At 43.1% G+C, this 20068-nt stretch overlaps 1 protein-coding gene across 2 annotated transcripts in view; it reads right to left on the reverse strand.

The window, feature by feature from the left end:
• Positions 1–283: 283 nt before the first annotated feature.
• nebl (nebulette) overlaps positions 284–20068 on the reverse strand; it is a 339083-nt gene continuing 319298 nt past the window's right edge. For both annotated transcript variants that reach the window (XM_072575934.1, XM_072575935.1), the window contains exons 6-7: positions 15595–15719; positions 284–1477 (exon numbers count right to left, since the gene is read on the reverse strand). In XM_072575934.1, coding sequence (XP_072432035.1) covers positions 1301–1477; positions 15595–15719 — 302 coding nt within the window. In that variant the 3' untranslated portion in view covers positions 284–1300. The remainder of the gene's footprint in view (positions 1478–15594; positions 15720–20068) is intronic.

Raw genomic sequence — 20068 nt, forward strand, 5'->3', positions numbered from 1 at the left:
TCAGCTTACATTTCTGAGAGCTCAGTCCTTAATTGTAGATTTCAATAATTTCCTTACTTCAGCAGATCTATGATTTTCTGATTTCTCACTCAACTTTAATTAAGTAGCAATAGCTAACATCTCAGAATTTTACACTATAGACATCTGCACAAAAATGCCAGCTCAATACATGTGCTCAGTACCCACAATGCTGCCCATCCTGCTGAGTTTCTCCAGGACGTTTTGTTTTATTTTATGTAAAGTGCAACAGCTTTCTTGCTTTGAAATAAATATTGACCACCAGTCAAAAGAACATACTTCAGTTTCTTTATTTAACCCTTTATGGCACTAATCACTGCATTGTTGTGCCAGTCGTACAGAACTGTTCGTTCACCCAGATAAAAGTTAATGAGAGTTACCTTATAACCAATTCAGTAAACTGTCTTTATTGGCTAATGAACATTTTAGACAAAGCATGCATAACCAATAATCAAATCAAGCAAAGCAAAGCAAAACAAAACAAACTGAACCAAACCAGATGACACTTGTATATTAGGACCTAAGTTTCTAATAATGCAATTAACTCCAAAGTTAAAAAGGCAATAATTTTTTCTGGAATAAAACATCACAGAGCGACCTGTACAGGGACAATTCATCTCAGTGTTAAGAAAGTGCTTGAAATATCCACAGTGCATAGGAAGAAAGACAAAGTTCCACTAAGGAAATACTTCAAGTTATACAGCTGACATTAGTAATCTTGTGCATCTCACAGGCAAAATACAAATGTGCACTAGTTAGTATTAAATCTCTCCAATAGTAACCCACATCCAGTTGTAACACACATTACCTCCAGGTTAAGTATTTTGAACTTAAAACACTGCAAAACAGAAATCTGCAAATACTTTAGAAGCAAACTAAGCAAAATTGCACACAGCAATTGATTCTATCACACTTGTGATACAGTAAATGATCAGAGCTGATCATAACTTGTAACACAAATCCAACAGCTGACAATGTTTCAGTTTCACTGTTAAAGACTAGCACAATCAATGTTGATATGTCAACATTATTAAGAGCCTTACTGACTGCAGGAAACCTTGGTCTATTATATTGCCTTCCTACTGAATAAGATTGGTCAGTTTGGAAGAACAGTCCCTTAGAAAGTCCTAAGAATACATCAGTAATACAATAATGAAAAGCTACTTAGATAGTAAATAGGATTTTAATATACTTAACAGATTCATTTCTCTCTCTTGACATTTTAATTACCATTTAGTGTAATAAAAATAAAGGATTAAGCACGAATGGTGAGAAACTGGATTCAGTGAAGGGATTCGACATAGTTTGCTGGAAGCATTCCAGTTTTTCCAGTTCTCTGGACAGTGCCGTACATCCAGCCTTCATCAATTGCTTGTACATTGATGATGTAGTCACCATCCTTGAAGGAAACCTCATCCTCGTCAGCCGCAGTGTAATCATACATTGCTCGGAACGTCCTCTGTGAATGAAAAGGCACATCATTATTGCAAGGATTGATCCCATGCAGACTCCCTTTCTAGATATAGCTAGCAATTACACTTCAGGAAAATAAACATGTTAAAGACACTTTAAATTAAATGGTTCAAGGTGACAAGAAGGAGTTTCAAAGTCTCAATGACGGAGACAATAATGAATATAAACTTACCCAAATCAAATTTTGTAAACGTGGTGTGGAGCAGCAGCTGGACTTAGAATCAGTGAATAGAACAATGATTGATAAAGGCATTTATTTATTCATACTTCGTAAAAGGTCTCAAACGGATTGCTCTACTTCTTACAATTGCGTGATTAAATGTAAAGTGTAAATTTATATAGAAAATCCATGATTAGTATTTATAAAGAGCTCCATATAGAAACATGAATATTTCTACATTTTTCACATAGCTAAGAACAGGACATAATTCCAACTATGATATATTATTGGTTTTATATTTCATTATGCAGACAATAGCATTATAAGTTCAGTTGAATCAAAAACAGGAAAAATGCATTAGAAAAATAAAATGGATTCATATCATATTTTTCAAAAATTCCATGAGTCACTATTAGCTCTAACAATGAAAAATAAAGTTAAGCAAAATTATCAAATTATGTGAAGAAAACAATTATAGTTTCATCCCACTCAGATAATACTGAACAAGTCAAAATGCTAGATCAAAACCTAGCTTGAGAGATCATATGCTTTGTTTTGTCTGGTTAGCTAGCACATTGGAGATGTACTCACAAGAGGCTGCAGCCAGTCTTTTATAACTGAAGTTTATTACACAAAAGGAAAAAAAACCTGAAACCACACTACCTAAATATATATGGAAAAACACAGCAGAACAACGGGTTGAACTTTCCTAGAACTTGGCTAAGTGGCAATTTCAGGTAATTTTATGGAGGGTTTCACTTTGAGCTCTAGGGTATTTTCTCACATAATTTTACAGAGCATACTTAATTAAGTATACACCCCAGCTCCACAGACAGCACTGCTGCTGCAATATCCTGCACTCAGCAGCAGCTAAAGTGCTCACTGCTTCCATATGCATTCCTACCACGAGACCCATATCTACTTCCCAACGATATGCCAGTTCAAAAGCTGCAGGCAACAAGAACTGCCTCCCACAGGTGCAGCGCATTAAGAATTGCCCCAGAGATCATTGATAGAGATGAGGTGACATCCCAATTTACAGAAAGGGACCTGGAAGTGCTGGAATATGCAATGGCAAACAGAAGGGCCTTCCTCGTTTCTCAGGACCACCTGAGGTGAACATGAGCCCAGACCCTGCAGTCTGGTCTGACCTGTGTCAATGTGGTATCTATAGTGTGGAGGAACATCCAACAAGGCTACAAGAAGGTTGATGAACTGCTGCATTGCACAAGAATAAGCGCTTCCATCTTCTCCCTGCCACCTCAGCCTCACTCTCACTCTGCCACCGCACACATCTCCCACCAAAAAGCTCATGGTCTACCACTCCCTCATGGTGAATCACTTTCACCAACCTCATTCCTCCCAAACTACTAACCTACATGTCCACTGTGCTTCCTACTCACTCACTCAGGACTCTATCACCATTCCTCTGTTTACACCAGCAGTACCAGCCACTTACATCTCACTCAATTCCTTGGTCTCGTCTAATTCCAGGAGTAAATGGTCCACTATGGGTCAGGTAGGGCATGCTTGAAATAGCGGGGTGCCCGGGACGCATCTGGTCAAGCCCTATAAGAAGCGAGTCCTTGCCTTAGTGGGAGAGGAACAGCATCGCTAACATTGTGCTATTGAGGCCACCATGTCTCAGCAAATAATTGATCTCTATTGTCAAGTGCCAATTTCACAATTCTTCCCTCTCTAGTCTTCTGCATGGCACAAGTGCCATCGACATTGCACCACCCTGAAGAAAGCAGCCCCTCTGGGCATCATCGTCTCTGCCACCCCAGAGGAAGAAGCTACAGGCACCCAGAGGCTGCTCAAAGAAGGCTGTTTCCTGCACCCTTCACAAGCTCTAATCCAGGCATTTGGTAGGCACTTTAACTAGATTAGAGTCAGGAACACAATCTGGTGAGCACATCAATGGCGCATCTCCACAGCTGGCAGAGGATGAAACATTCCTAGGCCTGATGGAGACCATGCCCTGCTCAGCCTAAAGCAAGAGAGGATCCCTTGCCATTCGGCCAGTGCTAACTTTGTCAAATTGCACAAGTTTAAACAGGGACAGTGAGTTTGACAGAGACACTCAGGAACCTGAATGCTGGTTGAGTTGTTCACAGTGAGCTACCTCCAGCATGTGTCCGTGTAGCTGGATCTACAGACAGGCTGGTCTGCCAGAAGTGTAGATGGCACAAAGCTGGATGGGAGAGTAAACTGAGGAGGATGCAGATATGTTTCACTGTGATTTGGATACGCTAACAGAGCTGGCAAGTGCATGGCAGAGTGTTGCATTATTAGTTAAATAAAAACATTATGCACTTTGGTAGCTATCAGAATGTACAATGAGACCTGGGAGTCCACATACACCAGTCGCTGAATGTAGGTTCAGGTTCAGCATGCACTCAAGGTGGTAAATGGTAACAAAAACAGAAATTGCACAAGAAACTTAGGAGGTCTGGCAGATCTGTGGAGAGAAAGCAGAGTTAACGTTTTGAGTCCAGTGAACCTTCATCAGAATTGATAGTAGTTAGGAAAAGATGTTGCACATGGTGAAGATAGCGGAGGTAGGGTGTGGAGCAGTGGTGAAGGTAAGAGTGGATAGATGGAGACACAGGCCAGACAGAGAGAGAGGACAATAAATGGGCAGACAAAGATATGAATGTTAGTATGGCAGGGAGAGAGACCTGGGATGGCAAGGCTATGTACGAGGAGAAGCTGAATCAGTTAGGATTCTATTCACAGGAGTTCAGAAGAATGAGGGAAGATCTCATAGAAACCTATAAAATTATAACAGGACGAGATGCAGGAAGGATGTTCCCAATGGCAGGGGAGTTCACAACAGACTGGTCACTATGTAAGTATACAGGGTAAGCTATTTAGAATGTTGATGAGGAGAAATCTATATACCTGGAGAGCGGTGGGCCTGTGGGATACCCTGCCAACAGAAGGCAGTTGAGGCCAAAATATTGTATGACTTCAAGAAAAGAGTTAGATGCAGCGATTGGGGTGAAAGGGATCAAAGGATATGGAGGAAAAGCATGAGTTGAATGATCAGCCATGGTCACAATGAATGATCGAGCGGGCTCAATGGGCCAAATGGCCTACTCCTGCACCTATGTTTCCATGCACAAAGACCTCCACTCCACCATGGTATTCACTGGTGCTCAGACCAACAGCAAGGCAACAGGGAATGAGTGACCATGGCCTCACACCAGATGCCCCTTTTCCTGACAAGGCGACAGGGCAGTGACAGTAGGCAACCAGACATAGGCAATCCACACATAGCCCAGCCCTGCATCAGCTGCCCAACACCCCTAAAGATAACACCTCTTGTGACACACTATAGGTGCTCAGCCACTTCCAATCTGCCTGTGACCCCCCCAAGCCAGCAAATGTTCGAGCCTTCGAGGGTGAGACGACATCTGATCAGATCCCCAACTGACTTACTGCAAATCAACACGGCTTGTTGCACTGATAGTGCCTCACTCCCCAGACTGTAGCAAGGCAGATCACATGACACTGACTGTATCGGAGATCAAACAATGCCCTTGACTGTAGTTGGATCTCCTAACTGATGACAGTCCCCTGAACTTGACTGAGGACGAATCCCTTTAGATGCTGAGACATGGCCACTTGGTTGAAGCACATCCTGTGTGTTCACTTTGTAAGCTGGTGCCACGTGGTGCAGGTGTGACACTGGCATGGCCCAGTGCACTAAGAGGCAAGACAACACAAAAATACTGCCAGCCTTTAAGTTCTGAATTAAATAGCTATGCACAAAAAGACAAAGCAATGCTCAGATGCGACGAGCATCCAGGAGGCGTAAAGTGAGTGAGCACAAAGAAAGCTAGCTCAGAGGTGCACATGGTTCTTTTCATGAGATGTGTAGATGCCATTATGTGCAAGGTTACAATAAAAGGTGTTGGTGACCTTCAGAGTGCAGTATTGAAGAGGTGAACTGTATTCCAAGCAAGTATGGGGTGCCACTTTGATGAACTGGTGAGGTTAGTGCATGTCCAATGTCAATTTCTTTGGATGGAGGAGGCAGACAGTCTCTGCCCATGGAATGTGGCCTGAGATGCTGCAGACTGCAACGTGGAGGCCCAGAAAGATGCTGTAAGCTTCAGCCACTGGCGAACTATTCGGAATTTCATGTCCGGAATTGACACTGCCTATTTTATCTCGATTGCCAGGGAAAATAGCAACCTTCACATAAGGCTTGATTAGGCAATAATGGGATGTTAATAAATGCAATAGGCCCCTCACCATTCAAAAATGAGATTCTCATCTCGTCATTGTAGCACTGTGTGGAAAATTGGACCTATTTTCTAAAGGTTAGAATCTCATTTTTCCATTCCGGCCCTAATTTTCCAACTATCTTTCCCATTCAGCCATCATCAGTGGCTGGGAAAGTTCCGTCTGTTTTCAGAAATCATCCATCACTGAAATTTTTATTTTTACACGTTATTTTTATTCATTCATGGAATATGTGTCTCGCTAGCTGGGCTAGCATTTATTGTCCATCCCAAGTTGCCGTTTGAAGGTGGTGGTGAGCTGCAGTCATATGCTGAAGGGTGGCCCATAAACCTGCTAGGCAGAGAATTCCAGGATTCTGACCCAGCAATGCGGAAGGAATGGTGATATATTTCCAAGTCAGGATGGTGAATGGCTTTGGAGGCAGATTTGAAGGTGGCAGTGTTCCAATGTATCTGCTGCTTTTATCCTTCCAGAGGTCAGTGGCTGAGGTTTTGGGAAAATGCTGTTCAAGGAGTCTTGGAGAATTTTGTAGATGGTACATGCCGCTGCAACTGAACATCAATGGTGGAGGGAGTGGATGTGGATATGGTCCAATCAAGTGGACTGCTTTGTCCCTGATGGTGTCATGCTTCTTACGCATTGTTGAAGCTGCACACATTCAGGTAAGTGAGGAGTATTCTATAAAATTCCAAACGTCAGCATGACAGATGGTGAAAAGGCTTTGGGGAATCAGGTGGTGAGTTACTCGCTGCAGAGTTCCTAGCCTCTGACCACCTCTTGCACTAATGCAGTCATAGAGATGTACAGCATGGAAACAAAAACTTTGGTCCAACCTGTCCATGCCGACCAGATATCCCAACCCAATCTAGTCCCACCTGCCAGCACCCAGCCCATATTCCTCCAAACCCTTCCTATTCATATACCCATCCAATTGCCTTTTAAAAGTTGCAATTTTACCAGCCTCCACCACTTCCTCTGGCAGCTCATTTCACACACGTACCACCCTCTGTGTGAAAAAGTTGCCCCTTAGGTCTCTTATATCTTTCCCATCTCACCCTAAACCCATGCCGTCTAGTTCTGAACTCCCCAACCCCAAGGAAAAGAACATAGAACATAGAACATAGAAGAATACAGCACAGTACAGGCCCTTCAGCGCTCAATGTTGCGCCGATCCAAGCCCACCTAACCTACACTAGCCCACTATCCTCCATATGCCTATCCAAGGCCCATTTAAATGCCCATAAAGAGGGAGAGTCCACCACTGCTACTGGCAGGGCATTCCATGAACTCACGACTCGCTGAGTAAAGAATCTACCCCTAACATCTGTCCTATACCTACCACCCCTTAATTTAAAGCTATGACCCTCGTAATAGCTGACTCCATATGTGGAGAAAGGTTCTCATGGTCAACCCTATCTAAACCCCTAATCATCTTGTACACCTCTATCAAGTCACCCCTAAACCTTCTTTTCTCCAATGAAAACAGCCCCAAGTGCCTCAGCCTTTCCTCATACGATCTTCCTACCATTCCAGGCAACATCCTGGTAAACCTCCTCTGCACCCGTTCCAGTGCCTCCACATCCTTCCTATAGTATGGCGACCAAACCTGCACACAATACTCCAGACGCGGCCGCACCAGAGTCTTATACAACTGCAACATGACCTCAGGACTCCGGAACTCAATTCCTCTACCAATAAAAGCCAGTATGCCATATGCCTTCTTCACCGCACTATTTACCCGGGTGGCAACTTTCAAAGATCTGTGTATATGGACAACAAGATCCCTCTGCTCATCCACACTACCAAGTATCCGACCATTAGCCCAGTACCCCATCTTTTTGTTACTCTTACCAAAGTGAATCACCTCACACTTAGCTACATTGAACTCCATTTGCCACCTTTCTGCCCAGCTCTGCAGCTTATCTATATCCCGCTGTAACCTGACACATCCTTCCTCACTGTCAACAACTCCACCAACTTTCATATCATCTGCAAACTTGCTCACCCAACCTTCTAGCCCCTCCTCCAGGTCATTTATAAAAATAACAAACAGCAATGGTCCCAAAACAGATCCTTGCGCAACACCGCTAGTAACTGCACTCCAAGATGAACCTTTATCATCAACTACTACCCTCTGTCTTCTTCCAGCCAGCTAATTCCTAATCCAAGCCTCCAACTCACCCTCAATGCCATACCTCCGTATTTTTTGCAGTAGCCTACCATGGGGAACCTTATCAAATGCCTTACTAAAATCCATATACACCACATCTACCGCTTTCCCCTCGTTCACCTCCTTAGTCACCTTCTCGAAGAATTCAATAAGGTTTGTGAGGCACGATCTGCCCTTCACAAAACCATGCTGACTATCCTTGATCACATAAATCCTATCTCTTACAATTCTCTCTAAGACTTTGCCCACAACAGAAGTGAGACTCACCGGCCTATAGTTACTAGTGTTATCCCTACTCCCCTTCTTGAACAAGGGAACCACATTTGCTATCCTCCAGTCTTCTGGCACTATTCCTGTAGACAACGAGGACACAGAAATCAAGGCCAATGGCTCTGCAATCTCCTCCCCTGCTTCCCAGAGAATCCTAGGATAAATGCCATCAGGCCCAGGGGACTTATCTATTTTCACCCTTTCCAGAATTTCCAACACCTCTTCCCTACATACCTCAAAGCCGTCCATTCTAACTAATTGAGACTCAGTATTCACATTGGCAACAATGTCCTGTTCCTGAGTGAATACTGAAGAAAAGTATTCATTCAGTATCTCCCCAATCTCTTCAGCCTCCACACACAACTTCCCACTACTATCCTTGACTGGACCTATTCCTACTCTAGTCATTCTTTTATTCCTGGCATACCTATAGAAAGCCTTAGGGTTTTCCCTAATCCTACCAACTAAGGACTTTTCATGTCCCCTCCTTGCTGCTCTTTGCTCTCTCTTCAGAACCTTCCCGGCTACCTTATAACGCTCAATCGCCCCAATTGAACCTTCACGCCTCATCTTTACATAGGCCGCCCTCTTCCATTTAACAAGGGATTCCAATTCCTTATTAAACCACAGCTCCCTCACACGACCCTTTCCTCCCTGCCTGACAGGTACATACATATCTAGGACACTCAATAGTTGCTCCTTGAACAAGCTCCACATATCAATTACGTCCTTGCCTTGAAGCCTACTTTTCCAAGCCACGGATCCTAAGTCATACCTCACCGCATCATAATTTCCCTGCCCCCAGCTATAACTCTTGCCCTGCAGTGCACACTTATCCCTCTCCATCACTAGAGTAAAAGTCACCGAATTGTGGTCACTGTCCCCAAAGTGCTCACCTACCTCTAATTCTAATACCTGGCCTGGCTCGTTACCCAGAACCAAATCCAGTATGGCCTCACCTCTTGTTGGCCTGTCTACATAAAAGACTTTGTCTATTTATCCTATCCATGCCCCTCATGATTTCTAAACCTCTACAAGGTCACCCCTCAGCCTCCGACGCTCCAGGGAAAACAGCCTAAGCCTGTTCAGCCTCTGTCCATAGCTCAAATCCTCCAACCCTGGCAACATCCTTGTAAATCTTTTCTGAACCCTTTCAACATCTTTCTGATAGGAAGGAGACCAGAATTGCACGCAATATTCCAACAGTGGCCTAACCAATGTCCTGTTCAGCTGCAACATGACCTCCCAAATCCTGTACTCAATAATCTGACCAATAAAGGAAAGCATACCAAACACCTTCTTCACTATCCTTTCTACCTTTGAATCCACTTTCAAGGAGCTATGAACTTGCACTCCAAGGTCTCTTTGTTCAGCAACACTCCCTAGGACATTACCATTAAGTGTATAAGTCCTGTTAAGATTTGCTTTCCCAAAATGCAGCACCTCGCATTTATCTGAATTAAACTCCATCTGCCACTTCTCAGCCCATTGGCCCATCTGGCCAAGATCCTGTTGTAATCTGAGGTAACCTTCTTCACTATCCACTGCACCTCCAATTTTGGTGTCATCTGCAAACCTACTAACTGTATCTCTTACGCTCGCATCCAAATCATTTATGTAAATGACAAAAAGTAGAGGACCCAGCACCAATCCTTGTGGCACTCCACTGGTCACAGGCCTCCAGTCTGAAAAACAACCCTCCACCACCACCCTCTGTTTTCTACCTTTGAGCCAGTTCTGTATCCAAATGGCTAGTTTTCCCTGTATTTAATGAGATCTAACCTTGCTAATGAGTCTCTCATGGGGAACCTTGTCGAATGCCTTACTGAAGTCCATATAGATCACATCTACTGCTCTGCCCTCATCAATTCTCTTTGTTACTTCTTCAAAAAACTCAATCAAGTTTGTGAGACATGATTTCCCATGCACAAAGCCATGGTGACTATCCCTAATCAGTCCTTTCCTTTCCAAATACATGTACATCCTGTCCCTCAGGATTCTCTCCAACTTGCCCACCACCGATGTCAGGCTCACTGGCCTATAATTCCCTGGCTTGTCCTTACTACCATTCTTAAACAGTGACACCACGTTAGTCAAACCTCCAGTCTTCCAGCACCTTACCTGTGAATATCGATGAAACAAATATCTCAGCAAGAGGCCCAGCAATCACTTCAATAGCTTCCCACAGAGTTCTAGGATACACCTGATCAGGTCCTGGTGATTTACCCACCTTTATGCATTTAAGACATTCAACACTTCCTCCTCTTCCTATGGACATTTTGCAAGATGTCACCATCTATTTTCCTACATTCTGTAAATTCCATAACCATTTCTACAGTAAATACTGATGCAAAATACTTGTTTAGTATCTCCCCCATTTTCTGAGGCTCCACAAAAAGGCCGCCTTGCTGATCTTTGAGGTGCCCTATTCCCTCCCTAGTTACCCTTTTGTCCTTAATGTATTTGTAAAAACCCTTCGAATTCTCCTTAATTCTATTTGCCAAAGCTATCTCATGTCCCCTTTTTGCCCTCCTGATTTCCCTCTTAAGTAGACCCCTACTGCCTTTATATTCTTCTTAAGTATTCTCTCAATATCTCCGATCTATACCTGACATATACTTCTTTTTCTTAACCAAAACCGCAATTTCTTTAGTCATCCAGCATTCCCTATACCTACCAGTCTTTCCTTTCACCCAAACAGGAATACACTTTCTCTGGATTCTTGTTATCTCATTCCTAACAGCTTCCCATTTTTCAAGCCGTCCCTTTACCTGCGAACATCTGCCTCCAATCAGCTTTCGAAAGTTCTTGCCTAATATTGTCAAAATTGGCCTTTCTTCAATTTAGAACTTCAACTTTTAGATCTGGTCTATCCTTTTCCATCACTATTTTAAATCAAATAGAATTATGGTCACTGGCCCCAAAGTGCTCCCCCACTGACACCTCAGTCACCCGCCCTGCCTTATTTCCCAAGAGTAGGTCAAGTTTTGCACCTTCTCTGGTAGGTACACCCACAGACTGAATCAGAAAGTTTTCTTGTACACACTTAACAAATTCCTCTCCATCTAAATCCTTAACACTATGGCAGTCCCAGTCTATATTTGGAAAGTTAAAATCCCCTACCATAACCACCCTATTATTCTTACAGATAGCTGAGATCTCCTTACAAGTTTGTTTCTCAATTTCCCTCTGACTATTAGGGGGTCTATAATACAATCCCAATAAGGTGATCATCCCTTTCTTATTTCTCAGTTTCACCCAAATAACTTCCCTGGATGTATTTCCAGGAATATTCTCCCTCAGCACAGCTGGGTAATGAGATCCATTATCAAAAATGCCACTCCCCCTCCTCTCTTGCCTTCCTTTCTTTCCTTCCTGTAGCATGTGTATTCTGGAACATTAAGCTGCCAGTCCTGCCCATCCTTGAGCCATGTTTCTGTAATTGCTATGATATCCCAGTCCCATGTTCCTAACCACGCCCTGAGTTCATCTGCCTTTCCAGTTAGGCCCCTTGCATTGAAATATATGCAGTTTAATTTATTAGTCCTACCTTGTCCCTGCCTGCCCTGACTGTTTGACTCTCTTCTGTTCTCAACTATACCAGTTTCAGATTGATCTCTTTCCTCAGTACCTCCCTGGGTCCCATCCACCTTACTAGTTTCATTATGTTGATTTGGCAAGTTCAATTCAGTTCTTAATCAACAGGTAGCCCTAGGATGTTGATAGTGGAGGATTCAGTAATGGTAATGGCATTGAATGTCGAGAGGTGATGATTATATTCTCTCTTGTTGGAGATGGTCATTGTCTGGCACTTCTGTGGTGCTATCTTCCTTGTCACTTTTCAGCCTAATCCTGGATATTGTCTAGGTCTTGCTGCATTTGAACATGGGCTGCTTCAGTTTTTGAAGAGTCATGATAGGTGCTAAACATTGTGCAATTATCAATGAACATCCCCACTTCTGACCTTATGATGGAGGGAAAGGCATTGATGAAGATATTATATTTGGTCATCATCTGACCTCAACCGACTCCAAACAGCTGAGAAGAATTCTCATAAATCGCTAACAGACGATAGTTTTCTTCATAAAATAGGCAAGTAAAAGTGCTCCTCTCTTCAGAGACAAAGTGGCATTATATTTAAATCTATTGATTTTTGGAAAATGACTAAATGACAAGAATTGCATTGTAATCCTGTAATGAAAATGACATCTGATCTTTGAAATTATTTTATTGCAGGGAAATCCCAATAGTAATCTATTACAACCTAACCTATTATGGCATAAATTGGATATTGTTATGATAATAAGTTATGTTTTTCTACTTTATATTTAGTAAATGACAAATTTTATAATATTTTAAATAAATGTAATACCACCAATATTATGCTGCTTTTGGTTTGTGCAATTGTGCTCTGTTATTCAGAACTAATTATTGCAGTGTTTCCTGAAGTAAGTGTTGAGTTGTCTGTGCACCCTGCACTCACCTCACTCTTCAGAAAATTCCCAGGTAATTAATTTATGCCAATTTTATGCCAAGCATTATTGCACATAAATTTCCTTGATCATGTAAATCCACTCTAAGAGCTGTCAGTCGAGACTTTCCTCTACTTCCATACTCCCACACCCAACCCCATCATCTGTCTGTTTTCTACATTTCTGTTAGTAATGCGCTGGCATTAAAAACAAAATAACCTGAAGCAACTTGATATCAGCTACACTGGCACCACCCCCCACCTTTTCCTCTGCTACATCGATGACTGTATCGGCGCTGCCTCGTGCTCCCACAAGGAGGTTGAACAGTTCATCCACTTTACCAACACCTTCCACCCCGACCTCAAATTCACCTGGACCGTCTCAGACTCGTCCCTCCCCTTCCTAGACCTCTCCATTTCTATCTCGGGCAACCGAATCAACACCTACATTTACTATAAACCGACCGACTCCCACAGCTACATAGACTACACCTCCTCCCACCCTGCCTCCTGTAAAAACGCCATCCTATATTCCCAATTCCTTCGTCTCCACCGCATCTGCTCCCAGGAGGACCAGTTCCAAAACCGTAAAACCCAGATGGCTTCCTTCTTCAAGGACCGCAATTCCCCCCAAACGTGGTCAACGATGCCCTCCACCACATCTCTTCCACATCCCGCTCCTCTGCCCTTGAGCCCCGCCCCTCCAACCGCCACCAGGACAGAACCCCACTGATCCTCACCTGCCACCCCACCAACCTCCATATACAGCGTACCATCCGCTGTCATTTCCGCCACCTCCAAACGGACCCCACCACCAGGGATATATTTCCCTTCCCTCCCCTATCAGCGTTCCGAAAAGACCACTCCCTCCGTGACTCCCTCATCAGGTCCACACCCCCCACCAACCCAACCTCCACTCCCGGCACCTTCCCCTGCAACCGCAAGAAATGCAAAACTTGCGCCCACACCGCCCCCCAAGGCCCCATATCCGCCACAAATTCACCTGCACCTCCACATACATCATCTATTGCATCCGCTGCACCCGAATGTGGCCTCCTCTATATTGGGAAGACAGGCTGCCTACTTGCAGAACATTTCAGAGAATACCTCTGGGACACCTGGACCAACCAACCCAGCCACCCCATAGCTCAACACTTCAACTCCCCCTCCCACTCCACCAAGGACATGCAGGTCCTTGGACTCCTCCATTGCCAGACCATAGCAACACGACGGTTGGAGGAAGAGCGCCTCATCTTCCGCCTAGGAACCCTCCAACCACAAGGGATGAACTCAGATTTCTCCAGTTTATTCATTTCCCCTCTCCCCACCTTGTCTCAGTCAAATCCCTCAAACTCAGCACCGCCTTCCTAACCTGCAAACTTCTTCCTGACCCTTCCGCCCCTACCCCACTCCGGCCTATCACCCTCACCTTGACCTCCTTCCACCTATCGCATTTCTAACACCCCTCCCCCAAGTCCCTCCTCCCTACCTTTTATCTTAGCCTGCTGGACACACTTTTCTCATTCCCAAAACGTCGATTCTCCTGTTCCTTGGATGCTGCCTGACCTGCTGCGCTTTTCCAGCAACACATTTTTAACAACTTGATATCAGCATAACTGACAGAGTAGTTTACTTTTAGATTAGAGTACTTACAGTGTGAAAACAGGCCCTTCGGCCCAACAAGTCCACACTGACCCGCCGAAGCGCAGCCCACCCAGACCCATTCCCCTACATTTGCCCCTTCACCTAACACTACGGGCAATTCACCTCACCTGCACATTTTTGGATTGTGGGAGGAAACCGGAGCACCCGGAGGACACCCACGCAGACACGGGGAGAATGTGCAAACTCCACACAGCGAGTCACCTGTGGCGGGAATTGAACCCGGGTCTCTGTGAGAGACAGCTGTGAGGCAGCAGTGCTAAGCACTGTGCCACCGTGCCGCCCACTTCTCGGGTCTAAAGCTTAGGTTACTGTTGGGATTTCAAAGCAATAAAATAATTTCAAAAATCAGATGTCATTTTCATTGCAGGATTGTAATGTATTTGTTTTTTAATCATTTTTCAAAATCAATAATTTTAAATGTAGTGTATATCACTTTGGCTCTAAAGAGAGAGAGCACTTCAGCAACATAGATATTCTATTTGCAGTCCACCCTCTTTTGCTTTTTCTGTTTATTGAAACTCTCTGAACAATTGGCCATTTCCTTCTTAGCATAAAAACAGAATTACAACAAGCCAAGATTAATGGTCAACCACATTTGTATTTTGTTTGGACACTGCCATGAGGATATTGGAGAAAGTGAGGACTGCAGATGCTGGAGTTCAGAGCTGAAAAATGTGTTCCTGAAGAAGGGCTTATGCCTGAAACATCGATTCTCCTGCTCCTTGGAAGCTGCCTGACCTGCTGCGCTTTTCCAGCAACACATTTTTCAGCCATGAAGATATAGACAGGTTTACAATCTTGCTCCCCTTTAATGGAGAGGTGGTTCAGGAAAGGGTCGCCGAACTCGAAAGATTAACTCTGTTTTTATGCTATGGATGCTGCTGGATCTGCTGAGTTTCTCCTGCCATTTCAGATTTTGATTGTCAGATCTCCAGCATCCATAGTTCTTTGCTTTATTTCAGTTAGTTGTTGAAACATAAACTTTTTAATCAAAATAAAAGGAACAAATGATCAAGCAAATGATAAATAAAGTGTTAAGACAAAATCCATGGTATGAGCCTGCTTTGTGTCCTTATGACTCACCAGTCAGTGGAGATACTGTGATCTACTCACCATATTAACGGCATGAGGAAGAGATTGCTGCGGCCTCACAGAACCAATGCTAGACTGATGCATGTAGCCATATCCAGTAGAATGAGGGGAATGCATTTGCTGGTAAGCTCCAGGAAGCACAGCAGCTAATTGATAATAAAACAAAGAGTCAAGATCTAAACTAAAACATTGCAATTGATATGTCTTATTTAATTTTGGTTTTGCATGTATCCACACATATTGTAAAATCTGTTTTCTGATTAAGATTCAAATGCCCTGCTCAAAATACCAGTTAGCTCTTAGGATAAAACTAAATTAAAACCTTGAGAGCAATTTTGTTCTACATCAAGGACCTGAAATTCTGACTAAGCCCGAGGTGGAAATAAACCAAATGCCCAGATTCTCAGTCTGTACATCCAGGCCCCCATTAAGGATATTTTTTTTTTTAAAAAACGCTTGTCTTTGAGGGCTTTGCTCGCTTCTCCACATTCCCTTCGAATTCCCAGCATATCCATTTATATTGATTAGTGAAACTTGCTGGCAGGAAGCTCACTCGTTCTGGAATCAGCCACATTAAACAATAAATGGCTTTTGATGCTCAAATTTGAGTACTCTACATGGACTCGAAGGCTAAGGTACATCATGATTGTTCAGGAGTAAAATAAATTCCCAGCTTGCTAGCCAAGTTTCAGAACTCCAGATTAAAGTGAATACAATTTTTACACATCATTCAGAAACAGATGTAGGATTCTTTAATGTACATTTACATTGATCCAATGTTTCTTTCACGGAGTTCCTAGCTGTGCCTAAAATTAGTAAAATCTTATACAGCACCATGGTACTGAAGGGGGTTAGATGCAAACGCTTGACTAACACATAAAGCCTGGGTAAAATGCAAACTAATTTCTACCTCAGTGTGTCCAAGTAACTGGTACTTCCTGAATGATCCATGGAAGTCCGATGAAGTCGAAAATGTAAAAGGAGCTTGACACATCACATTTATTGCTTCCTGAATGAGCCCAAGTCTTTCATTCTGTCTGGAAATCAATTCCATGTGTTGTTCATGCTTTTCTCAAGAAATACAACATTGAGGTACTTCTCCAGCCATTCTTTCATAAGAACAAATCCATTTACCCATTCATGTGTCTAATTTTCACAGTTTATACATGCTGATGTCTTATGTAGGATATTCTCAAAAGTCTTCTGAAAGTTCAAATAAATTGCATCCAACAATTCTCCTTCTTCAGTGTGATTAGTTATATCCTATATCCTTGAAAAATTCCAGTAGGTTTATCAAGCATGATTTCTTATCCACCTCCAACCTGTCATGATCATCAGAACTTTATACTTAATCAAGTTTTTTTTAAACTCTTCTAAATTCCAACAGATACAAGTCTACACTTCATAAACTTTTCCAGATAAGACAACCTGCCTATTCCCAAGTATTAGTCTAGTAAACCTTCTGATACATTTGCATTCTTTAAATAAGGTGACCAATATGCTTAAGGTAGATGTAAATAGATTCATGATAAGCAAGGGAATGAAACGTTTTCATGAGTAAGCATGAATTCAGAGCTATCAGATCAGAAACCATCTTATTGTACATTTATAAGTTCACCTACAATATTATTGTTACCTACCAAGCCTCCAAAATTCTCCCAAGGAGAACTGTATTGATTAATATTGCTCTCAGGTCAAGCCAATAAAAAGAGTCATCACAGTCACCAAAAGGAGAAATATTATGTAGAAATTATATCAAAGAGTCCATTCAGTCTCCAGTCTCCTTGCATAACCTTAGAGTGTTTTGCCCCTCATATTTATCTTACATTCCCTGAACTGCTTCTGTGCCACTGGCCTCAACTACTCTCTCTGGTAGATTAAAACCTCTTAATTAAAAGATAAGCCAAAAGAGATCAGACTTCTCTGTTATCTGTGGTTTGCCTACTCCTCTGATCTCTAGAGAAACCACATCAGACCACTATTTTGTAGCCCTCACAAGCCTCGACTCCATAATCACATTCAACTCATTCTACACCAGCCCCTGAAAATGATAACACTTTCACATTAGCCATTGTCAGACTGTTTGTTATCTAGTCTTTGATGAGCTGAAACTTTCCCCAGGTCAGATTAAAGTGCTGATTTTAAACCTCTCTAAAGAGTCTATACCCTTTCCACTGATTACATGCCTCTCCCCTACTTCTGCCTCAGGGTAAACAGTTTGTTCCCAAAAAGAAACTAAAGATGCTGGAAGTCAGAAACAGAAGTGGAAATTGCTGGAAAAACTCAGGTCTGACAGCGTCTGTGGAAGCTCAGTTGCTGCTCACAATGTGCTCTACTCTGCACTGAGGAAATGAAGCACAGACTGGGTGACCGATCAGCAGATCACCTGCTCTGTCCACAACAATGATCCTGAGCTCCCAGTTGCCTGCCACTTTAACATATCATTATGTTCTCTGTCTCAGGCTTGCTACAGTGCTCCAGCAAAGCTCAGTGCAAGTTGGAAAAACAACACCTCATTTTCTGCTTAGAGCCCTGCAACCTCTGGACTCGATATCGAATTTAATAATTTTAGGGCTGAATACCTTCTCCCATGTCCTTATCCTAACCCTCACACATCAGGCCTTGTCAGCACATGCTACTACCACAAACAACCCGTTGTCAGCTACTAACAGTCCCCTTTAGCAGCTATACATTTAGCCAAGTTGACCACAAACCCCTCCTTTGTTTGCCTGACTGTGTTTCTCCCTCTCAGAGTTCCATCACCACCTATCGTTTACTCCTTTCCTCACTTTGTCTTTAACCTATATACCAATCCTTTCCTAGCTACTGTCAGGTCTAAAGAAGGGCCACTGGGCCTGAAATATTAGCTCTGCTTTAACTGCACAACTGCTGCCAGACATGCTGAGTTCCTCTAACAACTTCTGAGTTTGTTCCCAATGTAACTTGTCTCACTGTAGTTTACTTTTGCATTCCTATAATGATTTTGTAAAGCTCTATAAAATTACCCAAAATATTGTCTTTCTTGGTAGAAACGTTCATACGCATCCAGTATTTTATTAAGATCCAGCCACTGACAACAGGGATCAGAGTCGAGAGTTTAGTGCTGGAAAGGCACAGCAGGTCAGGCAGCATCTGAGGATCAGGCGAGTCAACGTTTTGGGCAAAAGCCCTTCATCAGGAATGAGGCTGTCAGCCAAGGGGGTGGTGAGATAAATTGGGAAGCTTGTACAGAGAGGAGAACTTCTTCAAGGTAGGCATTCTTGGAAGAGGCTTCGCAGTAACATTAAAATCAACTAGGCAAAAGTGAGGAATGCAGATGCTGGAGATTAGAGTCGAGTGTGTGGTGCTGGAAAAGCACAGCAGGTCAGGTTCCTCGGATGCTGCCTGACCTGCTGTGCATTTCCAGCACCACACTCTTGACTCTAATCTCCAGCATCTGCAGTCCTCACTTCCGTCTAATTGACAATAGGGATCAATCAATCTTGCATGTTTTCGCTGCACTTCCTTCAGTGCCTTCCTTTTATCTCCACGTTCAGGCTAGGTCAATGTATTCAAAGTGCAATGGCTTAAATACAAGGAATGCAGTGCTGAGGCTGTGTTAGGTTCTGGTTAGACTGCATTTCGAATATTGTGAGCAGTTTTAGGATCTGTATCTACGGTGATGTCAGTGCAGGAGAAAGAGAGAGAGAGAGAGAGAGAGAGAAAGAAAGAAACTGACACTGCCTTTGCTGTTTGAATTCATGTGTCGCTGGACATTGGAGTGCATCTGGGAAAATTAACAAACAGTGAAATTCACAACTAATCCATTGGAGGGAGTGTCGGGCGAAGTGCACAGCACAGAATCAGCTAAGTTAATTGTTTTAAGTGGACTACAGAAAGTCTGCAGTAGTGAGTAGAGTGGGTTCTTTCTTGATTTGTGTGTATTTGGAGATAGGTCTCTTGATTAAACTTAAAATATAAACCATAACTATTAATTTAACTGGGGCAGTGTTTGTAGAAGAATAAGACAGTGTTGTTTTCTGGGTCTGTAGATTGTAAAGGAGCAAAAGTGTCCTTTAGTAGAGCGATATATGCTTCTTGTCAGATGTGGGAGTTTAGAGAGAGTTTAAGGGTTACTGCGGATTGTTTCTGCCATAAATGCTGTTGGTTACAAATCTTATCAGATCGAGTGGATCAGTTGGAGAGACAGTTAGAAGCAATGAGGAGTTTGCAACAGCTACAGTATGTGATGGACGGCAGTTATAGGAAGGGGGGAAAGTCTCAGATACAGTCACATAGATGGGTTAACTCCAGGAAAGGTAAGAGAGGTAGGCAGCTAATGCAGGAGTCTTTTGTGGCTATACCTATTTCAAACAGGTGTGCTGTTTTGGAAAATATAGGGGGTGATGGATTCTCAGGGGAGCGTAGCACGAACAGCCAAGGTTCTGGTATTGAGACTGGCTCTAATGCAATGAGGGGTACGTTGGGTTCCAAGAGATCAATTGTGTTAAGGGAT

The sequence above is a fragment of the Chiloscyllium punctatum genome, chromosome 8 (genome assembly GCF_047496795.1).
Source record: "Chiloscyllium punctatum isolate Juve2018m chromosome 8, sChiPun1.3, whole genome shotgun sequence".
NCBI lineage: Eukaryota > Metazoa > Chordata > Chondrichthyes > Orectolobiformes > Hemiscylliidae > Chiloscyllium > Chiloscyllium punctatum.